General features: G+C 44.3%; 1 protein-coding gene across 1 annotated transcript in view; it reads left to right on the forward strand.

The window, feature by feature from the left end:
• IGSF11 (immunoglobulin superfamily member 11) overlaps window positions 1-12,040 on the forward strand; it is a 236,411-nt gene extending 224,371 nt beyond the window's left edge. The window contains exons 4-7 of the mRNA XM_075263297.1: window positions 6,026-6,181; window positions 7,631-7,753; window positions 9,569-9,716; window positions 10,000-12,040. Of these exons, the coding sequence (XP_075119398.1) occupies window positions 6,026-6,181; window positions 7,631-7,753; window positions 9,569-9,716; window positions 10,000-10,447 (875 nt within the window). The 3' untranslated portion in view covers window positions 10,448-12,040. The remainder of the gene's footprint in view (window positions 1-6,025; window positions 6,182-7,630; window positions 7,754-9,568; window positions 9,717-9,999) is intronic.
• Window positions 12,041-12,790: the final 750 nt, after the last annotated feature.

Raw genomic sequence — 12,790 nt, forward strand, 5'->3', positions numbered from 1 at the left:
TATACTAGAGAGCAGTGACATCACTGAGAATACAGCCTATCCGTATACTAGAGAGCAGTGACATCACAGAGAATACAGCCTATCCGTATACTAGAGAGCAGTGACATCACTGACTATTCCGCCTATCCGTATACTAGAGAGCGGTGACATCACTGAGAATACAGCCTATCCGTATACTAGAGAGCGGTGACATCACTGAGAATACAGCCTATCCGTATACTAGAGAGCAGTGACATCACAGAGAATACAGCCTATCCGTATACTAGAGAGCAGTGACATCACTGAGAATACAGCCTATCCATATACTAGAGAGCGGTGACATCACTGAGAATACAGCCTATCCATATACTAGAGAGCGGTGACATCACTGAGAATACAGCCTATCCGTATACTAGAGAGCGGTGACATCACTGAGAATACAGCCTATCTATATACTAGAGAGCAGTGACATCACTGAGAATACAGCCTATCCATATACTAGAGAGCGGTGACATCACTGAGAATACAGCCTATCCGTATACTAGAGAGCGGTGACATCACTGAGTATACAGCCTATCCGTATACTAGAGAGCGGTGACATCACTGAGAATACAGCCTATCCGTATACTAGAGAGCGGAGACATCACTGAGAATACAGCCTATCCGTATACTAGAGAGCGGTGACATCACTGAGAATACAGCCTATCCGTATACTAGAGAGCAGTGACATCACTGAGAATACAGCCTATCCGTATACTAGAGATCGGTGACATCACTGAGAATACAGCCTATCCGTATACTAGAGAGCGGTGACATCACTGAGAATACAGCCTATCCGTATACTAGAGAGCGGTGACATCACTGAGAATACAGCCTATCCGTATACTAGAGAGCAGTGACATCACTGAGAATACAGCCTATCCGTATACTAGAGAGCGGTGACATCACTGAGAATACAGCCTATCCATATACTAGAGAGCAGTGACATCACTGAGAATACAGCCTATCCGTATACTAGAGAGCGGTGACATCACTGAGAATACAGCCTATCTATATACTAGAGAGCAGTGACATCACTGAGAATACAGCCTATCCATATACTAGAGAGCGGTGACATCACTGAGAATACAGCCTATCCGTATACTAGAGAGCGGTGACATCACTGAGAGTGCAGCCTATCTATATACTAGAGAGCGGTGACATCACTGAGAATACAGCCTATCCGTATACTAGAGAGCAGTGACATCACTGAGAATACAGCCTATCCGTATACTAGAGAGCGGTGACATCACTGAGAGTGCAGCCTATCTATATACTAGAGAGCGGTGACATCACTGAGAATACAGCCTATCCGTATACTAGAGAGCGGTGACATCACTGAGAATACAGCCTATCCGTATACTAGAGAGCGGTGACATCACTGAGAATACAGCCTATCCATATACTAGAGAGCGGTGACATCACTGAGAATACAGCCTATCCGTATACTAGAGAGCGGTGACATCACTGAGAATACAGCCTATCCGTATACTAGAGAGCGGTGACATCACTGAGAATACAGCCTATCCGTATACTAGAGAGCGGTGACATCACTGAGAATACAGCCTATCCGTATACTAGAGAGCGGTGACATCACTGAGAATACAGCCTATCCATATACTAGAGAGCGGTGACATCACTGAGAATACAGCCTATCCGTATACTAGAGAGCGGTGACATCACTGAGAATACAGCCTATCCATATAATAGAGGGCGGTGACATCACTGAGAATACAGCCTATCCATATACTAGAGAGCGGTGACATCACTGAGAATACAGCCTATCCGTATACTAGAGATCAGCGGTGACATCACTGAGAATACAGCCTATCCGTATACTAGAGAGCGGTGACATCACTGAGAATACAGCCTATCCGTATACTAGAGAGCAGTGACATCACTGAGAATACAGCCTATCCATATACTAGAGAGCAGTCACATCACTGAGAATACAGCCTATCCGTATACTAGAGAGCGGTGACATCACTGAGAATACAGCCTATCCGTATACTAGAGAGCGGTGACATCACTGAGAATACAGCCTATCCGTATACTAGAGAGCGGTGACATCACTGAGAATACAGCCTATCCGTATACTAGAGAGCGGTGACATCACTGAGAATACAGCCTATCCGTATACTAGAGAGCGGTGACATCACTGAGAATACAGCCTCTCCGTATACTAGAGAGCAGTGACATCACTGAGAATACAGCCTATCCGTATACTAGAGAGCGGTGACATCACTGAGAATACAGCCTATCCGTATACTAGAGAGCGGTGACATCACTGAGAATACAGCCTATCCGTATACTAGAGAGCGGTGACATCACTGAGAATACAGCCTATCCGTATACTAGAGAGCGGTGACATCACTGAGAATACAGCCTATCCGTATACTAGAGAGCAGTGACATCACTGAGAATACAGCCTATCCGTATACTAGAGAGCAGTGACATCACTGAGAATACAGCCTATCCATATACTAGAGAGCGGTGACATCACTGAGAATACAGCCTATCCATATACTGGAGAGCGGTGACATCACTGAGAATACAGCCTATCCGTATACTAGAGAGCAGTGGCATCACTGAGAATACAGCCTATCCGTATACTAGAGAGCAGTGACATCACTGAGAGTGCAGCCTATCCGTATACTAGAGAGCGGTGACATCACTGAGAATACAGCCTATCCGTATACTAGAGAGCGGTGACATCACTGAGAATACAGCCTATCCGTATACTAGAGAGCGGTGACATCACTGAGAATACAGCCTATCCATATACTAGAGAGCGGTGACATCACTGAGAATACAGCCTATCCATATACTAGAGAGCGGTGACATCACTGAGAATACAGCCTATCCGTATACTAGAGAGCAGTGACATCACAGAGAATACAGCCTATCCGTATACTAGAGAGCAGTGACATCACTGAGAATACAGCCTATCCATATACTAGAGAGCGGTGACATCACTGAGAATACAGCCTATCCATATACTAGAGAGCAGTGACATCACTGAGAATACAGCCTATCCATATACTAGAGAGCGGTGACATCACTGAGAATACAGCCTATCCATATACTAGAGAGCGGAGACATCACTGAGAATACAGCCTATCCGTATACTAGAGAGCGGTGACATCACTGAGAATACAGCCTATCCGTATACTAGAGAGCGGTGACATCACTGAGAATACAGCCTATCCGTATACTAGAGAGCGGAGACATCACTGAGAATACAGCCTATCCGTATACTAGAGAGCGGTGACATCACTGAGAATACAGCCTATCCGTATACTAGAGAGCGGTGACATCACTGAGAATACAGCCTATCCGTATACTAGAGAGCGGTGACATCACTGAGAATACAGCCTATCCGTATACTAGAGAGCGGTGACATCACTGAGAATACAGCCTATCCGTATACTAGAGAGCGGTGACATCACTGAGAATACAGCCTATCCGTATACTAGAGAGCGGTGACATCACTGAGAATACAGCCTATCCATATACTAGAGAGCAGTGGTGACATCACTGAGAATACAGCCTATCCATATACTAGAGAGCGGTGACATCACTGAGAATACAGCCTATCCATATACTAGAGAGCAGTGACATCACTGAGAATACAGCCTATCCATATACTAGAGAGCGGTGACATCACTGAGAATACAGCCTATCCGTATACTAGAGAGCGGTGACATCACTGAGAATACAGCCTATCCATATACTAGAGAGCGGTGACATCACTGAGAATACAGCCTATCCGTATACTAGAGAGCGGTGACATCACTGAGAATACAGCCTATCCATATACTAGAGAGCGGTGACATCACTGAGAATACAGCCTATCCGTATACTAGAGAGCGGAGACATCACTGAGATTACAGCCTATCCGTATACTAGAGAGCGGTGACATCACTGAGAATACAGCCTATCCATATACTAGAGAGCGGTGACATCACAGAGAATACAGCCTATCCGTATACTAGAGAGCGGTGACATCACAGAGAATACAGCCTATCCATATACTAGAGAGCGGTGACATCACTGAGAATACAGCCTATCCGTATACTAGAGAGCGGTGACATCACTGAGAATACAGCCTATCCATATACTAGAGAGCGGTGACATCACTGAGAATACAGCCTATCCGTATACTAGAGAGCGGTGACATCACTGAGAATACAGCCTATCCGTATACTAGAGAGCAGTGACATCACTGAGAATACAGCCTATCCGTATACTAGAGAGCAGTGACATCACTGAGAATACAGCCTATCCGTATACTAGAGAGCAGTGACATCACAGAGAATACAGCCTATCCGTATACTAGAGAGCAGTGACATCACTGACTATTCCGCCTATCCGTATACTAGAGAGCGGTGACATCACTGAGAATACAGCCTATCCGTATACTAGAGAGCGGTGACATCACTGAGAATACAGCCTATCCGTATACTAGAGAGCAGTGACATCACAGAGAATACAGCCTATCCGTATACTAGAGAGCAGTGACATCACTGAGAATACAGCCTATCCATATACTAGAGAGCGGTGACATCACTGAGAATACAGCCTATCCATATACTAGAGAGCGGTGACATCACTGAGAATACAGCCTATCCGTATACTAGAGAGCGGTGACATCACTGAGAATACAGCCTATCTATATACTAGAGAGCAGTGACATCACTGAGAATACAGCCTATCCATATACTAGAGAGCGGTGACATCACTGAGAATACAGCCTATCCGTATACTAGAGAGCGGTGACATCACTGAGTATACAGCCTATCCGTATACTAGAGAGCGGTGACATCACTGAGAATACAGCCTATCCGTATACTAGAGAGCGGTGACATCACTGAGAATACAGCCTATCCGTATACTAGAGAGCGGTGACATCACTGAGAATACAGCCTATCCGTATACTAGAGAGCGGTGACATCACTGAGAATACAGCCTATCCATATACTAGAGAGCGGTGACATCACTGAGAATACAGCCTATCCGTATACTAGAGAGCGGTGACATCACTGAGAATACAGCCTATCCATATACTAGAGGGCGGTGACATCACTGAGAATACAGCCTATCCATATACTAGAGAGCGGTGACATCACTGAGAATACAGCCTATCCGTATACTAGAGATCAGCGGTGACATCACTGAGAATACAGCCTATCCGTATACTAGAGAGCGGTGACATCACTGAGAATACAGCCTATCCGTATACTAGAGAGCGGTGACATCACTGAGAATACAGCCTATCCGTATACTAGAGAGCGGTGACATCACTGAGAATACAGCCTATCCGTATACTAGAGAGCGGTGACATCACTGAGAATACAGCCTCTCCGTATACTAGAGAGCAGTGACATCACTGAGAATACAGCCTATCCGTATACTAGAGAGCGGTGACATCACTGAGAATACAGCCTATCCGTATACTAGAGAGCGGTGACATCACTGAGAATACAGCCTATCCGTATACTAGAGAGCGGTGACATCACTGAGAATACAGCCTATCCGTATACTAGAGAGCGGTGACATCACTGAGAATACAGCCTATCCGTATACTAGAGAGCAGTGACATCACTGAGAATACAGCCTATCCGTATACTAGAGAGCAGTGACATCACTGAGAATACAGCCTATCCATATACTAGAGAGCGGTGACATCACTGAGAATACAGCCTATCCATATACTGGAGAGCGGTGACATCACTGAGAATACAGCCTATCCGTATACTAGAGAGCAGTGGCATCACTGAGAATACAGCCTATCCGTATACTAGAGAGCAGTGACATCACTGAGAGTGCAGCCTATCCGTATACTAGAGAGCGGTGACATCACTGAGAATACAGCCTATCCGTATACTAGAGAGTGATGACATCACTGAGAATACAGCCTATCCATATACTAGAGAGCGGTGACATCACTTGAGGATATGCTTTCATCATGTCCTGACCCCGCCCTTGTTCCTCTGCCCTTCTCCAGTGCCTCCCTCTGATCCCCTCTGCAACATTCAGGGATCCCTGGATATTGGGAGTGACGTGACTCTGACTTGCAGCTCGGAGGAAGGCATTCCCAGGCCGACGTACTTATGGGAGAAAGTCGATAACAATCCGATCCTCCCGGCATCGGTGACACAAGGTGAGTGACTGAACTTAAAGGGGAACTCCATGTCATAAAACACAAGACAGGAGATCGGAGGGGGGGATTTTAGGACCTGGGCCATCCATTCCTTGATATCAGTTATTGCTGCACCAGTAACCCTGGAATCACATTGGTCTGCGCTGGAGCTGTATACACCAAACGGTAGGAGATTTTGTATTTGGGAGTTGCTCATTTTTTTTTTAATTTTAGCTGCAAAAACCAAGTTGATAAAGTCTGCACACCCTTCAATATTCGTCTTGCAGCATCGCCCCTCAGTCCCTTCGACTTTTCCACTTGTCTCGGATTTGCTGACAGAGACGTAGCTTGCAAGGCATAAAATTAATGAGTTTTCCTGTATCATAAATCATCTCCCCGATCCGGCGTGTAATGACTCACATTGTCGTTACTCATTTCCTACCGGACCTCATGATTTAAGTGTCTCCAGTTTACCGATAGGTATGGCGCGAGGCGACGTAATGACGCTTATTAATTCGGAGCGCCTTTATTTTCTAATTGATTGGAGTCGTTGGCCGTCTGGGGCGGAGGCTTCTTCTCTGAGACCCTGCACAGTATCCGCCACACCTGATAGTTGGTTACCTTACGACCTTTAAAGGGGGTGTATACTTTTGCAACCATAATAAGAAAAGAAGGAACTTTCAATTGAAAAACCTTCTACCGTTTTGGGTACACAGCCGCTATGCAAAACAATATGTCTTTACAGTTACAGACTACAAACATACCCCGTGTAGTCAGATCCTGCCGTTGTGTGATACTCCACTCCTTGTACCTGCTCTGTTTGGTTCCCTCTGACTTCTGTGCTGGAGTCTCCGTTTTCTCTGTTTTTTTATACATATTTTTTGCACTTTGGGGTTCTGTTCATCCAAATCTGTTCAGCTATTCCAAAGATATAAGCCATTCTTGGGTTCTTACAGATCTACTAGCCAAATGGCCAGTGACACTGTATGACATCCAGCAGCAAGACCCCACCTCCAGCGAATGCGACTCTAATCCTCAAGAACACTAAAAGGGCTTCTATCTGCGGAATAACTGAACGGATTCGTAGAAACAGAAAACAAAGTGCTGAGTGTGACAGCGCTGATCAGATGGTGTATGCCATTGGGCTTTGAAGACCTTATGATAGGTTGCCTTTAGATATAATTGGGGTTGCCCGCAGCTGATACATTGTATATGAATATATGAATAAACTCCCCCTAGTGGTCTGTAGACAGACATGTATCACCTGATTGGTCTCCCATAAAGATATATAGCATGCTGTCGTTTATAGAACACTGCAGGACTCCCCATCCCCTATAGCTTGCAGCCCTAGGGCAGTATTCAATTGTCCAAATGGTGACTTATGTACACAATTTTCTTTCATCTATCACATTCGAGTTCCTGACATTTGCACCATCTCAGTGTTTTCCTGACGTCTTCTCTCCCTTTCAGACCAGTTTCAAGGTACTATCTTACTGAAGAACATAAGCACTGCATCCTCAGGGCGATATCAGTGTGTATCCTCCAATCTCATGGGTGCCCGAACCTGCCTTCTAGACCTGCAAGTGGTTGCTCGTGAGTTACCTTTCTTATTTGTGACCAGGCGGAGGCCCTACGTCGAAGTAGAACTTAGGGGCCACACGGTGTCTCAGTGGTCAGCACTGCAGCCTTGCAGCGCTGGAGTCCTTGGTTCGAATCCCGCCAAGGTCAAAAATCCATCTGCAATGAGTTTGTATGTTCTCCCCGTGTTTGCATGGATTTCCATCCCATACTCCAAAGACATACTGATAGGGAAAAATGTACATTGTGAGCACTACGTGGGCTCACAATCTACATTTAAAAAAAAAAAAGAACTTGTCCCTGGTGGTCTTGTGGTTAATGAATGATATTCCTGGTGGTCTTGCGTTAATAAATGATATTCCTGGTGGTCTTGGGTTAATAAATGATATTCCTGGTAGTCTTGTGGTTAATGAATGATAATCCTGGTGGTCTTGGGTTAATAAATGATATTCCTGGTGGTCTTGGGTTAATAAATATTATTCCTGGTGGTCTTGGGTTAATAAATGATATTCCTGGTGGTCTTGTGGTTATTAAACGATATTCCTGGTGGTCTTGGGTAAATAACTGATATTCCTGGTGGTCTTGTGGTTAATAAACGATATTCCTGGTGGTCTTGGGTAAATAACTGATATTCCTGGTGGTCTTGTGGTTAATAAATTATATTCCTGGTGGTCTTATGGTTAATAAATGATATTCCTGGTGGTCTTGGGTTAATAAATGATATTCCTGGTGGTCTTGGGTAAATAAATGATATTCCTGATGGTCTTGGGTTAATAAATGATATTCCTGGTGGTCTTGTGGTTAATAAATGATATTCCTGGTGGTCTTGGGTTAATAAATATTATTCCTGGCGGTCTTGTGGTTAATAAATGATATTCCTGGCGGTCTTGTGGTTAATAAATGTTATTCCTGGTGGTCTTGGGTTAATAAATGATATTCCTGGTGGTCCTGTGGTTAATAAATTATATTCCTGGCGGTCTTGGGTTAATAAATGATATTCCTGGTAGTCTTGTGGTTAATGAATGATATTCCTGGTGGTCTTGGGTTAATAAATGATATTCCTGGTGGTCTTGGGTTAATAAATGATATTCCTGGTGGTCTTGGGTAAATAACTGATTCCTGGTGGTCTTGTGGTTAATAAATTATATTCCTGGTGGTCTTATGGTTAATAAATGATATTCCTGGTGGTCTTGGGTTAATAAATGATATTCCTGGTGGTCTTGGGTAAATAAATGATATTACTGATGGTCTTGGGTTAATAAATGATATTCCTGGTGGTCTTGTGGTTAATAAATGATATTCCTGGTGATCTTGTGGGCTGTTAATGATAACTTATCATGTAATAACTATATACCTTGTGTTCTAGTGTATTCATATGGTCCCTTGTGGTCTTGTGGGCTAACAAACTAGGTTATTAATATTCCTACTGGACTAGTTGTTGAATAATATAGTTTATGATGGCGAAGTTGGTGAGTATTAGCCTCAAGTATATTGGGTGTTTAATTATGCTATCCTTTAGTGTCTAGTGAGGTAATAAGAGAGTAAGGCTCTCAGAGACTACTTTTGGGTAGTGTAGCAAAAGCATACATGCTTGTAAGATTCACTCTAAGTCATTTTGCCCTGTTGGAAGACTTTTAGAAGGGTCATGTCATTGGACTGAGAGTAGAGGGATGGTCTTCTTCTTCCACTGCTGGGGTGATAGGACCTAGACTATGGCGGTCAGCTGGTCACTAGGGCACCTTAGCTGTTAGGAGGAGTTGTCCATCAAAGACCTAGTGATTATACTCTTGAATTTCCTTTTGGTAACCATAGCCATTCCTATATTTTCAGCTCAGCACCAGAGCATGGGTCTTATAGCTGGAGCCATCGCTGGGGGAGTGTTGGTGCTGGTCATCTGTATAGTCGTGGTGGTCGTCGGGTTGTTCTACTGGAGGAACAAGCACAAGGAAGAAGAAGATGAAATCCCTAATGAGATAAGGTAATGGATGGAGACATTCTTGAATTGTCTTGTTGTTGTCTTCTTGCATGGTCGGCTCAGTAGTCAGGCTTGGTCTACACTATTGTTTCTGCAGTGATAGGAAATCCATGGGGCTTTGCATTGTGTTCGAAAGCAGCCCTGCTTATAGGACCACAAATTGTCTACCAAGCATTTCATATATGGTCATGGTCCCTACCTAGTTCTCGAATTGAAGGTGATTTATGGTGAGCTCAAAGAAAACTAGAATACAATCCTTACATCTTATATGGCTTTATCTTTTCAGAGAGGACGATCTTCCTCCGAAGTGCTCATTGTCTACCAAAGTCTTTCACCCTGATGCCTCCTCCTCTGAGCATGATACGCTAACGTCCACCAACACGAACACCTACAATGGTCACTACTGGAACAGTGCCAAGTCCAATTTCCACACTGGTTCCTACGTCCATTACAACTGCAATGGTTGCCGCCAACCCTCTGCCCGTTCAGTCACAGGTCACCCGAGACCAACATATGCTAATGGTGGACAGCCTTCTGGTCCTCCAAAGACATTGGTGGTGACAGCTAGCACAGCGCCTTCTCCAAAGACTGGAGGCAGAAGCAACGGCACGGTTGGCAGAAAAGCTAAGCCGGCTCAAACTAGGTCTTATGCTGTTAGCCAGGCCACGTTGGAGAGGATAGGTGCTGTACCAGTCATGATACCTGCTCAAAGTAGAGCGGGGTCGCTAGTATAGACAGAACATGAAGTCATGGGGCAAAGAAGAGTCGTGTTAGCATGTGGGATGAAAGAACATCACGTGTGCTTCTCTGTTCCTTCCTTTCATCCAGGCAGTCTACGACTGGAACAGGCCGGTCCTTTGCTCTTGAGAGAGCCTCATACCCTGAGACAAGGATTAAACAGGAGAAGTGTGGACGGTTTTCCCGAGATTAGAACTCGTCCTTGTAGTGCCAAGCACAGCCTTGGGGCTTCCAACACAGAATAACATATGTGCCTCCCGTACTCTCGTTCAGCTCCTCTCACTCACACAAAGCCCCCGTAAAGGCTTTATTTTTGTAACATCCACCTTGCTTGGAATCCAACTAGTTATCCTGTTCATTGAAGATGGTGCTAAGGAGCCCCCCAAACCCACCCATCTCTGCCACCCTACAAATCACCAGCTCTAATAAGTAAGCCTCCCATTCCCACATCACTCCAGCACTTTATTCATGCTATCTTGTCCAACCCATCTGCACAGAAGAACATCCACCAGGTGGATCCTTCACGAGACCCATCACCACCGAATATGATGCAGGATTTCATCATACCAAGAAGATCCCTCACCAGATCCCATAAACTGCATCGATTCCTAAGATCCAGATTTTTTCCTTCCACTATTTGGTCCACTTTTGAGATGATAGAACCTGTTTTGCATTCTTTTACAGAATTTATTATGTATAAATAATATTTTTTTGTAGTCTTTGATTTTTTTTTAGGGGCTCTGTAGTCATCATTGTCTCAACGTTCCAAAAGTAGGCCATTGTATCGTGTTTTGGCAATCGTATCCATGTGTTTTCGCCCAACAAAAAGATCCCATTATTATTATTATTTTTTTTTTTATATTTGTTTTGAGTGGATTTGGTTTGCAGATGTTTCTTAAGCAGTTGTAGAACTAGACGTCCTTCCATGGTCTTTCAACTCCTGGCGAGACCATGCGTGAACCTTTAGTTCCACCATTTCTCAGGAAGTGTGGGTTGTCCACTTTAGATGAATATACCATAGGATCTATGGAGGAGTTTTTGGAATCTTTTTGGTCTCCCGAAAGGGTTTGGTCCTGGTCATGTTGATGTTGGAGCCGTACAGAGTTTCGGGTGGCGTAACGATAGCAAGGAATTCAGATCTGTTGGGTCCACCAAATGCAACACGTTCTAGTGATTGTTCTACATGAGCACCAATGGGTCAACCAGCCTCCGCGTTGAGTGTTAGCCTTCAAATCCTGTCTTCTCACCCAGTGAAGGGCTGAAGCTTTCATGTATCACTATTATTCAGTGGGCAAACGCAACTTAGAAGGAACAATTGATATAAATCTCCTTATGCTGCAAATCCACCCGAGTGGCAATTCAAAAGGGGGAACCACCAATGGAAGTAGACACCAAGTGGACTCTTGATTGAAATACTGGATATCCAGTGTTTATGTGCCTGAAAATTGATGTCTGCAGAGTTACCGTATTTACACAAGCGCCAAACTTTATGATGTTCAAAAAAAAACTTTATTCACAGGTTACAAATGTTCTATACCTCTCTCTAGAGCTCTATATAAAAAGATGCATATTTTTCTTTCCAATTTTGCCAATGTCATAACCAAAATCCTGAATATTTTTTAGATTTTTATGGATATTATTTATCTAAAACTGGCCTTAAACATTCTCCGACCACGCCGAGCTGGCAACTCATTGTAGGGTCGGATCCTAACCTTGTGGGGAGACAAAGGATTGAATAGGTTGAAAGGCAACTAGGGTTGAGCTGATCTTGAGATTTCCGATTGATCATTTTCCAACCGATCCCGATCGTGAAATTTGCTCGATCGCCGATCGGAATCCGATCTTTCCCGATCGCTCAACCAATCCAATGACCACTAGCCAAGCATTGTGGGAACTAATGTGAAACCTCGATCCCACCAATAAAGATCGGGATCGGAATTCCGATCACGATCGTGAAATTTGCTCGAATGCCGATCGGGATCCGATCTTTCCCGATCGCTCAACCAAACCAATGGCCAGTAGCCAAGCCGATCCCGATCATGAAATTTACTCGATCCAATCTTTTCCGATTCCAATCGCTCAACCCTAAACGCAACCTATTGGACTTTTTCTTCCTGTGGTGGACGATGTCTATGGACAATTCACTGGGATCCTCCATGACAATGTTTATGGTCAGTTTTAGCGTTTAGAGGACCGGTCACTTGGGCAGGACCCATAATGGAGAACTAGTGGATGGGATTGAGTCCAGATTTGGAACCCACACCCAATTGAGTAAAGCCTACTGTTTCTGAAGAATTATGGGATTCTTGAATTTTTTGGATGTTCTTTTGCCCACTGGT

This window comes from Leptodactylus fuscus, chromosome 2, assembly GCF_031893055.1.
Source record: "Leptodactylus fuscus isolate aLepFus1 chromosome 2, aLepFus1.hap2, whole genome shotgun sequence".
Classification (NCBI taxonomy): Eukaryota; Metazoa; Chordata; class Amphibia; order Anura; family Leptodactylidae; genus Leptodactylus; species Leptodactylus fuscus.